We start from the raw sequence: 20,183 nt of genomic DNA on the forward strand, positions 1-20,183 counted from the left end.
TTGAAGGTCGTACATTTTACCTATAATGGTTTACTTTTATAAATTGTTAAATTGTTATTTGGATGGAGAGTTGACTCATTGGCACTCACGCCACATCTTCCTATATCTAGCCAAATTTCCCTTATTCTGCTTTACTACTGGAGTATTTTTTTCAACTGTCACGTATGGCATTGCTTTTCACAAGGTACATTTATCTAAACTAACACCAAGGGCATGCATATTCATCAGTAGAGGAACTTTACATTTATAATATGAATATGAATAGCACATAACTGATTTATGTTTGACACATGGGCGCAAACAGACTTTTCACGAATTTGACCCACCGAATTATTCTATCACCGGTTGTGAACCAACATGAGCAAAACAACGGGTGTCCCATGTGGAGCAAGATCTTCCTACACTTCCAGAGCATCTGTGGTCGCACCCAGTTTTGGTGGGGTTCGTGTTGCCCAGTCTTTAGTTTTTAAGGTTGTGATTTGTGTACAATTGTTTGTCTAATGGTATTTTTTATTCATTTCTCGAGATCACCTTATAAGAGTTATCTTTCCTTATTTCAAATTATCATGTTATCATTCAGTTTTTTTACATAAAAGTGTTCAATTTTCTTCCATGTATAATTTATCATCATCTTTCTTACATTTACACATGGACAATTGTTCAACCAAGAGAAAACACTTCTAAATCTCTTAATTCACAAAATCTTTAGCTGAAAGAAAACAACTCATATTTGCTGCTGACATTTATATATAATGAAGAAAACAATTGTGTAGGTAATGCAACCGAATCATTTCAATGACGATTGTTCTATTTTCCTTTATGACTATTGGTGACATTCCCGGGGAACTTGGAAGACATTCTGGTTATCAATGCGTGGCACGGCATCAGATAAGATGGTAGTACTCTGTACTTTAACTGAAAAAGTAAACAATAAAACACAGTTTGATGATGTCAAAACCACACAAAGCCCCAATAGATTAGCCAAATATTTATTATTATGGTGTAAGTTAACAATTATTCATTATCCGTGCATTGGTATAATATTTTCCGGACATCTCAAAATCCAGAAATATCGCAACTTGCGCGTGCTCGACTATATACACGGCTGGTAATCTACACACGCAGAACATTTGGTTCTGCAATGAAAACCGTGAGAGGATTTTCCGGTTGTGCTTGAGCGGAGCAATTGTCACCGCTTCAAAGGGTATAGACATTTCTAAATCGCAATTTTCTTATTCGACTGATCAAAATATTGAAAATCGGAGAATGCTATGCTGTGGTGAATACTTTAACGAAGAGATACATGTATCATTTACTGTTGTACGTGGAGTTGAACTCCTACAAAATCAGTTGCCGCACGAGAATTTGCCGAAAAAAGTGACATTTAGATTTTGAAATGGTTCTATTAACAGACCTACAAGTTCAAATTTACTTTGAATTCGGTCAATAGGTATGAATGTCGTTTTGGGCGGCGTGTATGCTGTCCGGTGTTGATCGACATCTTAATAAATCTAAAAACTTCATATTTTCATTTTGTCATGCGTGAGTGGATCGGTTCTGATTGAGGACATCGTGAATGCGTGAGGGGACTTGGAATTATATCTTTATATATAAGCTATCAGTCGTTGAAATTTGCCTTGATATGTTTAGATTGTTTATGAAAAAACAATTTTAAGGAGTAGGTCCGGTAAGGAACGATTTTGGCCTCAAATTTCAGGTTTATCTTTTGAAAGATTTTGACCGCTTTTTAAACACTTAAGTGTCTATTATATTTGATTCAATTAGTTAATGTGAAAGATTTTAACTGATTTAGTCATAAGAAACGATCCCATTTAAGCTCAAATATGAAAAACTACCAAATAGTCCGAAAAATGTGAAAAATGAAATTGGCTGCATCCGTGTTCATCCACAACCTTTATATATGTTATGTATTATCATCAAATACAACTTACATTTCAATATTAAGGATAAAGACGAATGCGGCCACTTTCGTTTTACACGGAAACCGTCAAAAATTTAACAAAAATTGAGGAGATTTCAGTAATTTAGCATGACTTAATGGTGCTACTACCCGATATATGTGCATTTTATTGTCAAAAACAGCCCATATTCAAGTAGCAGAAGCATTTCCAATAAATAACTATAAGTTTACATTTTAACAATTTTGTAAAACTACTATATTTTGGGGCCAAAAAGAAGTCTTACTGGACCTACTCCTTTGTGTGCATTAATAAAAATTATGAGATAGAATTTTGAAATAACAATAACTCACCAAGTTTTCTTTATATGAATAAAAGTCTAACCAATAAATTTCAAATATGTCTCCAAATTCGTGGATTTGGGCAAATAATCGGTATAGTTTACTACCACAATTTGATATTAATTAATGTTGTAATTTTCATTGTTATATCAGTATTGCAAATCTAATCCTGAATTTCGTCTATCCTATTTTTGGAATATTGTTTAAGAAATTCATGTCACTTTGTGCGTTGATGGTATGGCTAACTCGGCTGTGCTGGTTTAGGTTGTTTTATGCATCCGTTTTTATTGTGTAGTTAGTCACCACTTCGATTTTATCATGTATATCTATTATATAGTCATTTTATCAAACTTCACTGGTTGCAAAATTATGAATTATTCGAAATAACAAAGATGTTCTTATTTCAGGCAGAAATCCTAGCCGTATTAGGCACAACTTTTTGGAACTTTTGTTCCTCAATGTACTTGTCTTGGCTTTTGAACTTTTTTCATCTGAGCGTCACTGGTAAGCCTTGTGTGGACGAAAGACGCGTCTGACGTATAAGTTTTTTTTAACCTGTTACCCTTTGTTAGCTTTAATTGGCGTGTTTCTCTTTCCTATATGTTCTCTCATTTATTTGAATTGTAGTCCTGTCATGTAATGTTGTCTTTAAATGATATATTTACCAATGCCGTACAAGCGGGAGGTTTGGCATGCCACAAAACCGGGTTCCTCCCACCATTTTTCTTAAAATGTCCTGTGCCAAGTGTGTGTGTTAAAGTTTAATGTTAACTTGTGTTTCTGTTGTGTCGTAGTTTTCCTCTTATATTTGATGTCTTTTCCTCAGTTTTAGTTTGTAGTCCGAATTTGTTTTACTCAATCAATTTATGAATCTCGAACAGCGGTTTACTACTGTTGCCTTTATTTGAGACATATTTGCAATTTATTGGTTAGACTGTTTATTCATAAACAGAAAACTTTGTGATGTATAGTATAAATCAAAATATTCAAACAAATATCAAAATTTTTGTTTTAGCAATCCATTTTTTTTTAAAATACGCAATAAAAGGGGAGTTAACTCTTTTCGTAAAAAATATATACTGGGCTGATGGGCTGATATGAAATTTTTCAACTTTTATTTGTAGCTAGAAACAAATCGTTGACATATTTTTTCCTTTTATTGTTCGTAAAACATATCTTCCCACAATGTATTTCAAAATTCTATTTCATTAATTTTGTATGCACACCAATGTGTTTTTTTATGAACAATCTGACCACATTTAGGCAACTTATAAAGACTCATAGTTTGGAAATAATATTATGATTTCACGTCCCCTCACGCATTTACGATGTCCTCAATCAGAACCGATCCACTCACGCAATACATAATAAAAATATGAGGTTTTTAGATTTATTAAGATGTCGAGCAACACCGGACAGCGTACACGCCGCCCAAAACGACATTCATACCCATTGACCGAATTAAAAGTAAAGGTCTGTTAATAGAACCATTTCAAAATCTAAATGTCACTTTTTTCGGCAAATTCTCGTGCGGCAACTGATTTTGTAGGAGTTCAACTCCACGTACAGCAGTAAATGATACATGTATCTCTTCGTTAAAGTATTCACCACAGCATAGCATTCTCCGATTTTCAATATTTTGATCAGTCGAATAAGAAAATTGCGATTTAGAAATGTCTATACCCTTTGAAGCGGTGACAATTGCTCCGCTCAAGCACAACCGGAAAATCCTCTCACGATTTTCATTGCAGAACCAAATGTTCTGCGTGTGTAGATTACCAGCCGTGATATAAGCTCTTATAAGAATAACAAAATCAGAGGTCTATATTTCAGTAAGTTTGACTGATTATTTACTAGTGTGATATATGTAGACTGTTCTTCGTATCGTCTATTCATCATACCAGTAATCCTTTCTCCATAAAAGAAACAACTTTGTTTATTTCATTGAAGAAATGGTTTTTTTACAAATATGGTGCTATTGATATATTCATTCAAATCAACAATATCCCGGTTTAATAGCATATGTAGTTTATCTCGGTATAATAGCATTTGTAGTTCTATAATCCCCTCTACCCCGATTAAAATTAAAACAATCGTGTTTTTTTTTCTTTCTAAACAAAACAGAGGCTGATTTATTAATGTGAAAAAGTCTTTTCTTGTTCTGCGTATGTGCGCATCATTGACAAATTCTAAAGATATTTTTTTTCTTAAAAAAATATATTTCTTAGAATTCGACGAAAACTAGGGAGGAACCCGACATACTATTTAATACTCTAACAATATCCTGTATAGTACCCCTTTTAGGAAAAAGTTTTTATAAATACAAAATTACCTCCTTGAATGGTTCCGTAATCGATTTCTGTCATAAGCAAGCAGTCTTTGACAGACACATGCATGACCGCCATAAAGCCATGTGACTGCGTAAGATCCGTTCTCCAAACATCCGTCAGAGTACCGCCTAGGTTCTCACGCACAATGTAATAGTTTCCAGCATTTGGACCTAGAAATGAGTGAGAAGATACTAAGGGGATAATAAAATAACTTAAGTAAAAAAAAGGCAGACAACTACATGGCCACAAGAAAAACCCGACAATGATCATTACCTTCATTATCTTTATGAAAGTTCCAACCCTCTTTTCTGAAAATCTTATAAAAAAATGAGATATTTTACTCCATAAACATGCTTCTGATTAAAATTTCTTAAGAAGGAGCTTGTCGTAAAGTTTATTTCTTGATAAGGAAACTTGATAAATTGAACATCAATGTGGTTAAATCATATTTCCCAGTGAGTTTTTTTTTTTGCTATTTCAAAGGAGAATTCGATGTAAGTGCCCGATATCTCCTGTCTATTTGTATTCAATAATTTACGTTTTTGGCGTTGGAATCAATATTTCATTGTTTTCTATCAATGTGCAGTTTACTATCCATATTCGTATATACTGAAAAATTATAGGAATAAACAAAATTTTAATCGTCTAACCGAGTCTCTGTGGCATTACCTGGGAAACAGTTAGCTGGCATTGATCCATTGACCAACAAGGCATCTTTTATAGTGCAATGTCCATCCACAACCTCGTACGTCTTACCCTAATTAAAATTAAGGGGGAAATCAAAGTTGATATAAATATTTAGATAAAGAAATAACTTTTCACAAATAAAAACATGTAGAAATTCCTGTCACAGAAGTAAAAAAATTGTTACATATTTAAAAGAAGTTACATTTTCCATTTAAGAAATCGCATTTTACAAATTAAGAATCGATATCCTTTTCATACATTTGAGGTTTTCCATCATTGATAAAATGCTAAGGAATCATAAGTGAATATTAAAAACGTGAAATCATATTTAAAATATTGTTATTTGTGTGTCGCAAATTACTCACAATGTTATAGTCTGTGTATGCTACAATGCTATGGCTCTGTCCATTTTCTGTTTTTGTGACAATATCAATTCGTCGTTTGTTGTCGAAATCCAGGTAAACCTTGCCTTTTTTCTGTATGTAAAATAAAAGCAAAATTACATTAGACATCAAGAAAAGAGCAGCGTTGTTTTTGATCAAGCATAACCGAAACATTCAATAATTTCTTTGAACGATACAGACAGAAAATTCTTGGTTGATGAATCAGTGCTGTATGTTTGGACACCTTTCATTCAAGGTGAACTCATAACCCTAGATGTTAGTCCAAATTTTAGAATTGTAAAATAGAAGATTTTTTTTTTTTAAATGACTATTATAGCTTACCTCAAAAGACTGAAATCCATTTTGAGTTTGATCAAACTGACTTGTCACAGTGAATTTACTGTAAGTTGCCTGTCTTGGCATACAACATGAAGGATCAGCTCCAACACAAAACGGAATTAACATAAGAAAAACGCAATACTTCATCTTGGTAGGCAGGTAAAAATATCACTAGATATCTTACTGATAACCGATTTGATAAAGTTATCAAGTAGAAGTGTACTTGGGTAGGAAAAACACTTGCATATTTTGAAATTCCCCTTAGCATTCCAAGGTCAATCTCATTTCTGACTCAACGTGTATCAAAGATAGGTAAAAAAAAAAGGGGGACACTTTAGAATTAATCTGTTAATCTGGTGATAACAAATTGTTTGTTTTTAAATCTAAATCGTTTTGTCGTCTCGGCATTTTATCAAGAACACCGTTCTAGCAATAAATCAGTAACCATCTCATACAACTCCGCTGAACTGGAATCTTATTTTTTCAATCAACCGTGTTGGTAAAATGAAATATATCATGTTTTAAATCAATCCCAGTAGTACACCAAACAAACGGAGATATTTTCATTGTTAATAATGTTACTGTATGTTTTTCCGCATAATATGTGTTCCACATTGAACGAAATAGAAATTACAAAACGGTTTCTAATAAAAAAATACATTTTCCCCCCCTTCTTCATAAAATAAATTCCTGGAACATAAAGCCCTTATCAAATGGTTCCTACAATGACTGGAAATGATACAAGTAAAATAGACTGATTTTAATAGTCATATTGAATCTAGGACTATTATACTACAATAGTATAAAGACCCCCCCCCCCTTTTTTTTTTATAATAGTCCCAGATTGAATCATGTGATTGTTTACACCCGAGTGTATTTAACCTGTACATGAAGTTTTAAACATGCATGAAAATTTTCAAAAGTTAAAATGGACTCTGTAGTGAAGACATTGATACAAGATATTCACAAATATAAACATATTCCGGAATGTTGAATCTTTTTCCCGTATATGGTTTCAAATTATTATGTACTCAGAAGTAAACAAATATTGCGCAATCCAATCCAACATTCTGCAATTTTAGCCTTATACAATAACTATGGAATTTATACCTGGTTTGGAAGAAAATACAAATAAAGGAGGCGAATTAGCTTGTGATATCGATAATGTAACGACAATTTCTTTTACACCAACTACATCAAATTCAGAAATTCGGAAAGAAGACATCGCAGATTTCGGCGATGAGGGATTTCTGTTATATGATGTGTTATCTCACGAAGAAAGTAACTTGATTATCAACGAGGGAGAAAAGATCGGTTTCGAAAGAATGAAGGGGGTAAAGGACGAATACAGAAGTGTTCAACGGTCAGTATTATGTATTTAGTATGAATGTACAACATAAAATAAGTAAGGAAAGGCCATCAACTTAAAAAAAAGGGGGGGGGGGGTTTCAAAAACAAAATATTCTGATCTCCAATTTGATTTGTGATTTGAAATTAACTCAGATTCTGGTCAAACAGATGACCAAAAATATATTTTGAATGCAGATTTCTCACATACTTTATAGTATCCAATTTTGAAAACAACAATTTGATATAAATTTGATTCACAGTTTTTTAGCCGCATCCATCACTAACATGATGGTTGTCATCTATTGATTGGGGGAGGGGGAGGGGGAGTGGGCAATTCAACATTTTGGGCCTATTACAAAATCTAATGTCGGTTTAATATAAATATAAAAATATGACTGAAAGGAGAAGATGAAATTACAGGCAGAAGATACAAAGGGGACAATCAAATCGTATTCTGATATTAAACAGAGAAATATGTATGTTGTCGGAATGGAATGTAATGTATGCGACTGTCATACAAGTGAGAGGTTTAGCTAGCTTTAATTCACCATTTCCATATAAGAAAGTAGACGTAACAAGTCAGGCATATGACAGTTATCCATTCGCTTGCTGTCTTTGAACTTTTGATTTTAACATTTGATGCATACAGACTCTCTGTTTTGAAATATGCCTAGGAGTTCCGCGGTATTTTTGTTTCTAGTATTTTACTTTTTACGGTGAAGGACGCGAAATTCCGAAATGAAATGTACAGCATTAAGAGCGAAGTTAGAACTGAAGTGGCCACTATGATAAACAAACTGTACTCAGTAGAAGAAAACATACGCATCTGTGGTTTTATCCACACTCAGAAACCACTGATCGAGGAAAACGTTTGAGAATTAATTTTAAAATGTTATCTAATGATATCACCATAAATATTCTTTGTGTAAAATCAATGATAAGAAATAGACTTCAGGTAATAAAAGAGATGTATAAGTAGAAAGAAGACAATTCAAGAATCCCTAGCTAGGCATAGAAGTGGTAACATTAAATTCCCAACAATACAAAACAACAGTTATGGAAAAGGCAAAGGAACTCAGGAAAAAGAAACATCCAAAGTGATAACAAGTTCAAAAGAAGGTATGAACTAACGCTTGATGTATGGAATGTTTGTGGATTGTCTTAACACACTGAAAGTAAAAATAGTAAATTTCGACATCAGATACGGCCGTACAAGTACTGTTAAACGTAAAATCACAAAAATACTGAACTCCGAGGAAAATTCAAAACGGATAGTCCCTAATCAAATGACAAAAAAAAACACATCAAACAAATTGATATAATTCATAGAAAGTTTAAATGCAGAAATTAAAGATCAATATAAAGTTACAATTTAAAGTGAAGGGGCAGGTGCGAATACGTTATTTGGCTCAATTTCGTCGATGAGCAGGAAACTTTATGTGCTTTCTTATGTTATCAACCACCAATAGGCTCAAGCCGGTCGAATGAACAGTTTTATGTGGATTGGTAAATACATCATTTATGACCGGTTCATTTATGCAAGTATCAGAACATTGGAAAATGTATATAGTTGGTGATTTAAACTCGAGATGCTCAGGCATTTCAGATTTAATCGAAGGAGTTGATGATGTAACACCAATAGAAAGAGCTGTGGTATAGTGATCTACTAACGCAAAGGTTCCTAGGAGTTGATGATGTAACACCAATAGAAAGAGCTGTGGTATAGTGATCTACTAACGCAAAGGTTCCTAGGAGTTAATGATGTAACACCAATAGATAGAGCTGTGGTATAGTGATCTACTAACGCAAAGGTTCCTAGGAGTTGATGATGTAACACCAATAGAAAGAGCTGTGGTATAGTGATCTACTAACGCAAAGGTTCCTAGGAGTTGATGATGTAACACCAATAGAAAGAGCTGTGGTATAGTGATCTACTAACGCAAAGGTTCCTAGGAGTTGGTGATGTAACACCAATAGAAAGAGCTGTTGTATAGTGATCTACTAACACAAAGGTTCCTGGTTCGATACCCGTTCCAGGGAGACGATTTTAGGGACTGAATTTTCGGCTCTCCTTTGCGAGTATGGTCTTAAGAAACGATGATAGTCCGTCGGAAGGGGACGATAAATGGCTGACCAATGTCATATCTCTTGCACATAAAAACACCCTTGTAGATTTCGAAAAAGAGCTGGATATTGCCGTAACAAGGCAGCACTCGCACCCGCAAAGTGGAAAAGGATTAATTAAAATTGCAATAACTTGTTTCCCAATCCACTATATATAAAGATGTTTAAACTAAAACCAATAGAGATGATTGATTATCGTTCAAATTCAAACAGTGAAAAGCAAAATCACCAAAATGCAGAGCTCGGAGGAAAATTCAAAACAGAAAGTCCGTTATCAAATGGTAAATCAAAAGCTCAAACATATCAAACAAATGGATAACAACTGTTGTGATTTATGAATAGATTTCCTAATCGACTGTAATTTGTGGAAGAAAAAGATTTAAGTGTATATCAAAACGAGGCAAATAAAGGCAAAAGCAGTTTACCGCTTTTTCAATAGTCATAAATCGATTAAGCGAAACAAATCCTGGATACAAACTAAAACCGAGGGAATCACATCAACTAATAGGGGAAAACGGAACAACAGAAACACTAAACTGCTACAAAAACCAAATGCCAACGCACATAGAAAATCTGTCGTAAACTTTATAATAACAATCTTTGAAAATATGCCGATGTTCACTGACTGTAATGTCAGAATTATGTCTAATATAACCAACAAATTGCAAGACATGAACCAAATACCTTACAATTCGTTGCTTACTATTTTTTTTAAAGAGATAATTGACTAACCAACAAGAGAAAACACAGTGTGCATCTTACTCCAATATTCAAACTCTTCCATGTAAACCGAGATCTCGAAGCATTTCAAACGGGGTTTTAAATGGCAATGCGTTGCGAGTGAAGTTTGAACAACTGAACGCGAATTTAAAAAAAACCCATTGGAAATAGTTGAACCGATAAACAAGACGTCGGAGCAGCCTATGGTTGTTTTGTTGAACGTTTTTTTTCTGATGAAGTGAAATCCAAGATAGCAGGAAAAATCGGACAAAACCTGCAAAAACGAAAAAATAGGGCTTAGAATAGACAAAATATGACAACATCAAAAACTATTGTTTTTTTTTTCAAAAGAGACTTTTGTAATAACATTAGTAGATTAGGGATATCTATTGACATACGTTCTTCAAAAGCAATGGACGTCTTAAAATCAGACAGAAGGTAATGTTAATGTAAACACAATGACACATGGAAACCAAAGTATGAACCATTATTCAATGTAGGTGATTGTGACTATAACGCAGACTTTCTAAATATAAATTTTAACACCAACTAAAAAATAGTATTACTGATCATTCGGAAAAGGATTTCAAAATGTAGAATACTAATATTTTTTATATTTTGAAAGATGAAGAGAAGAAGGCAGAATACCGATCAAACTTAATAAAGCCAGTCGTATAAAAAAAAAAAACAATATGTGCTGAACTCCTTCGTTATATCGCATGTGGAAATATTCTATGCAAGATTATAAAAATATGCATTTAATAATCGTGATCCTTTAAGTTATAGAGGGATAGCTCCGATGTCAACCCCCTGTTAGTAGATATATCCAAATAATCTAAACACACGTTTGTCATCCTAGTAAGATGAAAATAACATCTTTGCTGATAGAAAAAAGTAAATTAACAAAAGTACCAAACTTCAAGAAATTTTTTAAATCTTTAAGTCGTTTTTCAAATGGTAAAATTTAAATTCAAAACTCATCAAACGAATTAAAAACAGCTGTAATATTCCTGACTTAGTATTGGGCATTAGAAAAGATAAGGTTGCATCGAACATTTATACTATAATAGGTATAATAACTCCAATTAAAATCGAAAGGCGTTCAACTTTAAATGTGTTCAAAGTGGAGATTGAATGTAAATTTTGAAAATATAAAAATAATACATTTTCGATGTCCGTCAATTCCTCCTTTTTAGTAAAGTATTGATACCTGTATTGTGTCTGTTTTGTTCACGTATCGTTGTAAATATAACGGAATTTGATCACACTGTCGTACAAGTGAGAGGATTAGCGCTATAAAACTAGATTTAATTCACATGATTTTCTACATTTGAGAATGCCTGTATCAAGTCAGGAATATGACAGTTGTTGTCCATTCGTTTTTTATGTGTTTTGTCATTTGATTTTGCCATGTGATTAGGGACTTTCCGATTGAATTTTCCTCGGAGTTTAGTATTTTTGTGATTTTACTTTTTAGTATTTTCATCAACTTATCAAACATATCACTAGCAAACAAAATGCACAATCTATTACAAGTTTAAAAATATCCATGAAACAGTAGAAGGTAGAAAATACCAAACCAATAATGCTGAAGAAGATTGGAAAATACACGAACGAGATACATATAATTTATTTTTATTAAAACACACACACAAAGGTTTTATATAATATGAAATATGAGTTAACAACGTTTCTCGTATATTTTCAGGATAACTTTGAACAATCCAGATGTTGCACAGATTCTTTGGGATCGAATCAAAGATTATTTAAAACCAATAGAGTTTACAGAAACAAAAGACCCTAAATCTCAACATATACATGGTATTCCATTTTTACTGAAAGGAAAATGGGAACCATGCGGTTTAAATAATGTAAGCATACATGTATTTTATCACTACCACTATTGTAAATAACTAAAGATGTATTTGAAAAGTAGGAGTATGATTGTAGTCCAACATCGAACATGGCACTGAAAATGTTACATCTGATTTTTTTTAATAAAAAGTAAAATCACAAATATACCGAACTCTGAGAGGAAAATTCAAAAAGGAAAGTCCCTTATCAAATGATAAAACCAAATGCCCAAACATATCAAACGAATGGATAATACTTGATAAAGAAATTTTCTTATGGAGAAAAAAAAGGTAGTTACACCTGGTTTTAAACATTTCACTTGACTATGATAGTGAAAAATTCTATCATATTGACAATGAAGTGTGAACAAAACAAATAGACATAATAGGTAAACATGTCAAAATAGGGATACAACAGTCAACCTTAAAACAAACAAATGGGTTACAAAAAAAAATACAAAAAGCACATAAGCAAAAATGAAAGACAAGAATACAAAAAAGAATGTGAAAATTTAGTTTTTCATAGATACATGTTGTTTTTTTATCATGCATTCTAGTAAATGATAAGTGATAATTGATAAAAAAAAAAATGAAAAAAAGGCTAGTATCGTCAGTTAAAAATGATTGTAGAATATAAATACTGTGTGCATATTTATACATAATATACTATTGTCTGATTCCACATTATCTAAATGAAGATCTATTAACAGATTTTAAAATAAAAACGATTGCAGACTTTTCATTGTTTTGCAAAATATAAAGTTCTTCATTACTCAGTATATGCCGCATTTTGTGGAATAACATTTTTTTAAAAATTCATCCATTCTTAAGCTTAGTAAGAAAAGTGTAATATAGTTTAGTTTGTTACCCTGATTTTGTTTTTTGTCCATGGATTTATGAGTTTTGAACAGCGGTATACCACTGTTGCATTTATTTAATATATTTGATATTTTTTTTTAGATTTTTAGACTATGTAGATACTACCCAGGAGGACACTTTGCGCCGCATTACGATGGTTTTTATGCAAAAAGTTCTAATGAAAGGTCATTGAAGACATTTATGTTGTATCTAAATAACGAATTCCAAGATGGTTGCACGCAGTTTGTAAATGAGAATCAGACTTTATATAAGGTACACAATGTAATGTGCTTATTATTGTAGTTATAAAAGTGGTGATATGCATTTCATTTCTTTATTTTGGATGGATTTACTTAACCTTTTGTTGAATTAATTCAGCGTTAATTGTTTTTTCATACTGTTCATTACTTATAACTTACTTGAAGATGAAATATTTATTATATTTACATTCAATCTTCGCTCTATTTGGCTTAACGTTTCGAAATTTTAGGTCATCGATGTATTTTTGGCTCTTAATTATAAACCATTTTTAAAACGTTACTTACTAATGGGGCTTTTGTAGACAAAACACGTGTCTAGCATATGAACCTTTATTACTGGCTCAAGATTACTGGTATCTACGTTGAATTCATTTACATAATTTATGGGATTTTATAGGATGCAAATGGCAAATATTGTGCTGAAGACAAAAATATTCTTGAAAGAATTCATCCTCATCCTGGAATGGCGCTTTTGTTTAATCATCAAAGATTGCACGAAGGTCAGAAAGTAAGGTAATATATTTGTATATGTTTAGTTTGTTTTATATTGTGAAAGGAGTTAAATATTTTCTTCATAACGAATGGCCAAAAATAAAAATGATTGAATATAGACGAGTATCAATAACTATTGAGTTGTATCATTTCAATGTGGTACTCATACCACATCTTCTTTTTCTATAAATGAAAGGCGGGATTTATTACAAATCTCTGGAGATTCAAACAGCAGCTCCTGCATTCCCCTATAATACTGGGACGTATTTAGATTCGTTGCGAATTCGGTCACGATAATTTACGGTTTCATTTTCAGAGATGGGACGAAATATATTTTACGAACAGATATAATGTATAAAAGATCTGGTGACAAAACAATGGACGAAAATGAAGAAAAGGCTTTACAGCTATTACAAGAGGCAGAAAGACTAGAGGTGATATTAATATGCTTTATATACGGCTGCAACGCCTAGTGTCATGTTGAAGAAAACAAATAATGAAAATTTTACAGGAATAAAAATTTCCAGACAGACATAGAATGTTCTGACCTAAAAAAATAAAAAATATATGAGATTTATATCTTTTTATTGAAGTAAATATATATAAAATATAGGTAGTTGAGTTTTTGGTACTGACTATATCATGTGGAATATTGAGACGAGCCCGTTAGGGCGAGTTAAGATATTCAACATGATATACTAGTAGTCAGTATCAAAAACGAAGCTACCTATTATTCTGTTTATCGGTAATTATATATGACGTCACGCAATGTCTTGACGTCACGCAATGTCTTGACGTCGCGCAATGTATTGCCTTATATTTTCAGTAATACAGCCAGTACGTTGATACTCGAAAATATTAGGCAGTAAGATCAAAGGGAAAATATACGAATTACCGATAAAGTAATATCCGAGAAGCAATATAAAAGTCATGAAGGGTTCTACAAAGCTCCTTTGTCTCAAAATTATTATCAACTCAAAGTAAAGTTGTTTGAACTAAATTTCATCTGAGATCCAAAATTACTGATAAAATAGTCAAATATCAAATAACGGCTCACAATTCATGGAAAACGCCCATAGATTTATAGTCATGATTCGAACAAATTAAGGCCAAGCTTAATGTAACCATAATGCCGTTATATAATACAATTTAAAGTTTGTATTGACTGGAACTTTTGTCGTACGCAATGTTTAAAAATTTACAAGCGAACTCATTTCAACAAAATTTACAATTAGGGGATGGTAAGTGAAAAATCAAGACCGTCATTCTCATATATTATTTTACTTTCTGTTGACGCATGCACATATTGGTTAAAAGTTTGCATTATTTCTGTATTTCGTTCAGTTGAATCAACATTTATTTGAAGTTTTTCTTAAGAGAAGTCAGATTCCATGCCCCTAAATTACAATTAAAAAGAAATTTTTACACATCGTTTTTCTTTTTTGCAGGGCATGGGAGATTGCATGAAAGCTTCAGAATTTTACAGGAAAGCCTTTAAACTGTCTCCAGCGCTAGAAAATTGTCATTGAGAGTTGTGTTGTTACTCATCCTCAAAGATACAGCAATATATTGATATTTTTATATTTTTATAAAGATTAGTTTTTACATGTTTTATCAATGTTTTAATTTTTGAATAAATGGTTTTTGTCGAGCCTTCGGCTTTAGTCGAAAAAGCGAGACTAAGCGATCCTACTTTCCGTCGTCGTCGGTGTCGTCGTCGGCGGCGTCCACAAATATTCACTCTGTGGTTAAAGTTTTTGAAATTTTAATAACTTTCCTAAACTATACTGGATTTCTACCAAACTTGGACAGAAGATTGTTTATGATCATAAGATAGTATCCAGAAGTAAATTTTGTAAAAATAAAATTCCATTTTTTCCGTATTTTACTTATAAATGGACTTAGTTTTTTCTGCGGGGAAACATTTCATTCACTCTGTGGTTAAAGTTTTTAGAATTTTTATAACTTTCTTAAACTATCCTTGGTTTGTACCAAACTTGGACAGAAGCTTGTTTATGATCATAAGATAGTATCCAAAGTAAATTTTGTAAAAATAAAATTCCATTTTTTCCGTATTTTACTTATAAATGGACTTAGTTTTTTTTCTGCGGGGAAACATTGCATTCACTCTGTGGTTAAAGTTTTTAGAATTTTAATAACTTTCTTAAACTATCCTTGGTTTGTACAAAACTTGGACAGAAGCTTGTTTATGATCATAAGATAGCATCCAGAAGTAAATTTTGTAAAAAAAAAATCCATTTTTTCTTTATTTACTTTTAAATGGACTTAGATTTTCTTCCAGTTAATACTTCATACAGTCTGCAGTTAAAGTTTTCAAAACATTTATTAGATTCATTAACTATCCTAGATTTTTACCAAACTTGGACAGAAGCTTCTTACAATCAAAAGATAGTATCAAGAGGAATATTTTTATTGATTTTTTTCCTAATTTTTGTTGAGCCTGTGATTTACAGCAAAAGTAGGCGAGACACTGGGTTCCGCGGAACCCTTACAAATTTCTTTTCAATTCATTGTTTGGTGTATACAACTTCCTATGCTTTGCCAATATAATAATGACAACATAAGAACAGCAAACGAAACTGTACCTATACGAGAGTACAAACAATAACAAAGACAACCCTATACTAAGTACCTAGCTAATAATTATCAAAGGTACCAGGATTATAATTTAGTAAGCCAGACGCGCGTGTCGTCTACACAAGACTCATCAGTGACGCTCATATCAAAATATTTATAAAGCCAAACAATTACAAAGTTGAAGAGCATTGAGGATTCAAAATTCCAAAACGTTGTGCCAAAAAAGACTAAGGTAATCTATGCCTGGAATAAGAAAATCCTTAGTGTTTCGAAAAAATTCAATGTTTTGTAAACAGGAAATTTATAAAAATGACCACATTATTGATATTCATGTCAACACCGAAGTGTTGACTACTGGGCTGGTGATACCCTCGGGGACGAAGAAGATTAGTATACAAACATTAGAAGAGCAAGCAATACTCTACGTAGCAAACAAATAACTGTGCAAACAATAGAACAAGAAAACGATACCGATCTTCTTAGTTTAAACACACTGGAAGTAGAACCAACAATAGAACATAAAAGTTACTGTACCTAGCAGACAGATAAGTGTGGTACCAATCAGTATAACAGAAAAGCTACTGTACCTAACGGACAAATTGGCATAGTACCAACAATAGAATAGAGAACAAACCTGCTTCTAGCCAAAAGATTAAAGTAGTACCAACAATAGAACTGAGAATCTATTGTACCTAGCCGACAAATTGGTGTTGTGCCAACAATAGAACAGAAAACAATACTGCTTCTAGCCAATAGATTAGAGTAGTACTAGTATCATCAATAGAACCGAGAAGCTATTTTATCTAGCCGACAATTGGTGATGTACCAACAATTGTACCCAATATTGTACCTAACCAACAGATAAGGGTAGTACCAACAAAAGAACAGAGAAAATAACGAACCTAGCCAGAACAATAATGTACCTAATAAAAATATGTTTGTTATACCAACATTTGTATAGAAAACAATACGGCACCTACCCAATCTAGTAGTAACAACAATAGATCAGAAAATATATTGTACCTAGCCAATAGATTTGTGTTTTACAAACAGAAAACAATACTAGTACTATATCTAGCCAACGCGTAAGTGTTGTACCAACAATAGGACAGAAAAGATATCGTACCTAGCCAACACATTTGTGATTTACCAACATAAAACAATACTAGTACTATATCTAGCCAACAAAATAGTGTTGTACCAACAATAGATCAGAAAAGATATCGTACCGAGCCAACAGATTTGTGATTTACACACAGTTGTATTGAAAACAATACTAGTACTATATCCAGCCAACACATTAGTGTTGTACCAACAATAGGACAGAACAGATACACTACCTAGCCAACATATTGGATTATACTGTGGTAGTGTCAATAGACCAGATAGAAATTCTGTACCTAGTAAAACGATTGGCAAAGTACCAACAATAGAACAGAGAACAATTCTGTACATAGTCAAAAGATTACTTTAAAACTAGTGTACACAGTAGGGCAGAACCATACTGTATATTGCGTAATTAGAGTACACACTAGAACAAATACCAAACAGATTAGTGTAAAATGGTAAAACAGAAAAAATACTGCATTTAGGCAACAAGTATACAAACATTTTAACAGAGAAAAATAATGAACCTGATTAGCAATTGACAGTTAACACGCAATTGAACAGTGAACAACGCATAACCTAACAATTGTTTACATATGACAGACTCTCATTATTTAACAATTCTGAAACAGCCCACAAGTAAAAGCGAAACAGGAAACAGAAAAATGATAGAAAAAAAAGCACAATACATGCATTGAACATCTACCACCATATGGTAAGATTTAAAGCGTATAACAGTATAACGGATAATTATGCTATACTTATCCATTGTGAAACAATTTGCGAGCATAAGAAGAATTGAAAATAACACTCTGTCTAGAAAACATGTGACAGTGTAAAACAATAGAACAGAGAACAATTATACTGTACCTAACCAGCATGAGATAGTGTAACACAATAGAGCATAGAACAATCATGCAGTACCTTGCAAACATGTGACAGTGTTTACTTAGTTTAAACATATTTATTAATAGTGGATTGGGAAACATTTTTTGCAACTTGCTTAGTATATTAATCTCTTTCCACTTTGCAGGTGCGAGTGCTGTCTTGTAGCGGCCTTGGCCTGCGTTTTTTCGCAATCTACTAGGGTGTCTTTGACGTGCAGGAGATATGGCTCTATCTTAACACGGGTCAGTAAATTATCATCCCCTTCCGACGGACTATCGTCGTTTCCTTTAGACCATACTCGCAAATGATATAAAGGGACAGTCGAAAAGTCAGACCCTGAAATTTAGTAGTCCGATGTACCAACCACTACACCACGGCTCTTATCATACTTTACATTGCCAACATGCGACAGCAAACAAACAATAGAACGGCAAACAATCATAATGTACCTTAACAACATGTGACAGTGTAAAAACAATAGAACAGAGAACAATCATACTGTACCTAAACAACACTGTGACAGAGTGTAATGTGCCGCGTACAATCAATAGAAAAGAGACCAATCATACTGTACCTTTGTCAACATGTGACAGCGAAATTACGATAGAACAGAGATTAATCATACTGCACGTTGCCAACATGTGAAATAACATTAAAGCAGAGAAAATTCGTACTGTACCTTGCAGAAAGATCAGTGTTCAACTAATAGAACAGAGAATAGGAACCAACGGATGCCACATGTAGATCAGCTCACTCCAAAGGAGCACCGGTTTGATGTATGTTTTGCTTGTCTTTAGATTGCAATGTGATGTTGTATATACAGTTGCTGTCCTTCAATTTGTTTTCCGTTTTTTTTTGGCCATTGCATTCAGGTGTTTTTGTCATTGCATTGTCGGTTCATTTTCAACTTGTGAGTTCGACAATACTTGAAGTATCATCCACCGTTCTCTTGTAAACGACTTCTTTTTGTTTATTTACAATTGTGATGTCTTTTCTTTTGTTCATTAGTTATTTTTAGTATATTGACTGTTATATATTTTTTTTACAAACCGTTGTGTCCCTTGATTCAGTTTTGTTTTTACTGTTATATTAATTGTATATTGTTACTTGCTCGCTAGGTATTTTTTTTATACTGTAAACCTGTGTTAGCTTTTCTTTTGACAAGGTACATTAATATTCTCTATTATATTGTTTGTACATTGTTACTTATAGGAAAGTTATAGTTATGTTGATTGTAAAATGGTTATACAAAGTTACTTGGTAAAGAATTGTTGATTTCGATGGTTTATACACTGTTACTTGTTCGATTGGTACAGTATTGTTGACTGTACAATGGTTATACGTAGTTATTAATGAACTGGTATACGTTTGTTAACTGTACAATGGTTTATTCTGTTACATGTTGGACAGGTACATCATGTTGACTGTACAATTGTTTATACGTTGTTACTTGTTCGATTGGTACAGGATTGTTGACTGTACAATGGTTTATACGTTGTTACTTGTTCGATTGGTACAGGATCGTTGACTGTACAATGGTTTATACGTTGTCACTTGTTCGATTGGTACAGGATTATTGACTGTACAATGGTTTATACGTTGTTACTTGTTCGATTGGTACAGGATTGTTGACTGTACAATGGTTTATACGTTGTTACTTGTTCGATTGGTACAGGATCGTTGACTGTACAATGGTTTATACGTTGTTACTTGTTCCATTGGTACAGGATTGTTGACTGTACAATGGTTTATACGTTGTTACTTGTTCGATTGGTACAGGATCGTTGACTGTACAATGGTTTATACGTTGTTACTTGTTCGATTGGTACAGGATTGTTGACTGTACAATGGTTATACGTTGTTACTTGTTCGATTGGTACAGGATTGTTGACTGTACAATGGTTTATACGTTGTTACTTGTTCCATTGGTACAG

The 20,183-nt window shown here is 32.9% G+C and overlaps 2 protein-coding genes across 2 annotated transcripts; one reads left to right on the forward strand and one right to left on the reverse strand.

Moving 5' to 3' along the window:
- Window positions 1-716: 716 nt before the first annotated feature.
- On the reverse strand, window positions 717-6,294 carry LOC134712840 (uncharacterized). The gene is made up of 5 exons (XM_063574798.1): window positions 6,003-6,294; window positions 5,643-5,753; window positions 5,260-5,347; window positions 4,593-4,760; window positions 717-915 (listed from the first exon to the last, which is right to left on the reverse strand). Exons 1-5 carry the CDS (start codon window positions 6,144-6,146, stop codon window positions 824-826), a joined length of 603 nt encoding a protein of 200 aa, XP_063430868.1. The 5' UTR covers window positions 6,147-6,294; the 3' UTR covers window positions 717-823.
- Window positions 6,295-7,035: 741 nt separating this feature from the next.
- On the forward strand, window positions 7,036-15,283 carry LOC134712841 (uncharacterized). Its single transcript, XM_063574799.1, has 6 exons — window positions 7,036-7,362; window positions 11,902-12,064; window positions 13,007-13,177; window positions 13,562-13,677; window positions 13,973-14,090; window positions 15,105-15,283. The coding sequence occupies exons 1-6, from the start codon at window positions 7,097-7,099 to the stop codon at window positions 15,183-15,185; spliced, it is 915 nt and encodes a 304-aa protein (XP_063430869.1). The 5' UTR covers window positions 7,036-7,096; the 3' UTR covers window positions 15,186-15,283.
- Window positions 15,284-20,183: the final 4,900 nt, after the last annotated feature.

Source organism: Mytilus trossulus, chromosome 3 (genome assembly GCF_036588685.1).
Source record: "Mytilus trossulus isolate FHL-02 chromosome 3, PNRI_Mtr1.1.1.hap1, whole genome shotgun sequence".
NCBI classification, from domain to species: domain Eukaryota; kingdom Metazoa; phylum Mollusca; class Bivalvia; order Mytilida; family Mytilidae; genus Mytilus; species Mytilus trossulus.

Bases quoted from the DNA above. Each gene is read 5' to 3' on its own strand.
- LOC134712840 (XM_063574798.1), bottom strand. From the start codon at position 6,146: ATGAAGTATTGCGTTTTTCTTATGTTAATTCCGTTTTGTGTTGGAGCT. The intron at 4,761-5,259 runs GTAATGCCACAG...ACTCATTTCTAG, and splicing joins GCCAGCTAACTGTTTCCCAG to GTCCAAATGCTGGAAACTAT. The intron at 916-4,592 runs GTAATTTTGTAT...TTACTTTTTCAG, and splicing joins TTACGGAACCATTCAAGGAG to TTAAAGTACAGAGTACTACC.
- LOC134712841 (XM_063574799.1), top strand. From the start codon at position 7,097: ATGGAATTTATACCTGGTTTGGAAGAAAATACAAATAAAGGAGGCGAA. The intron at 7,363-11,901 runs GTCAGTATTATG...GTATATTTTCAG, and splicing joins GAATACAGAAGTGTTCAACG to GATAACTTTGAACAATCCAG. The intron at 13,178-13,561 runs GTACACAATGTA...GGGATTTTATAG, and splicing joins AGAATCAGACTTTATATAAG to GATGCAAATGGCAAATATTG.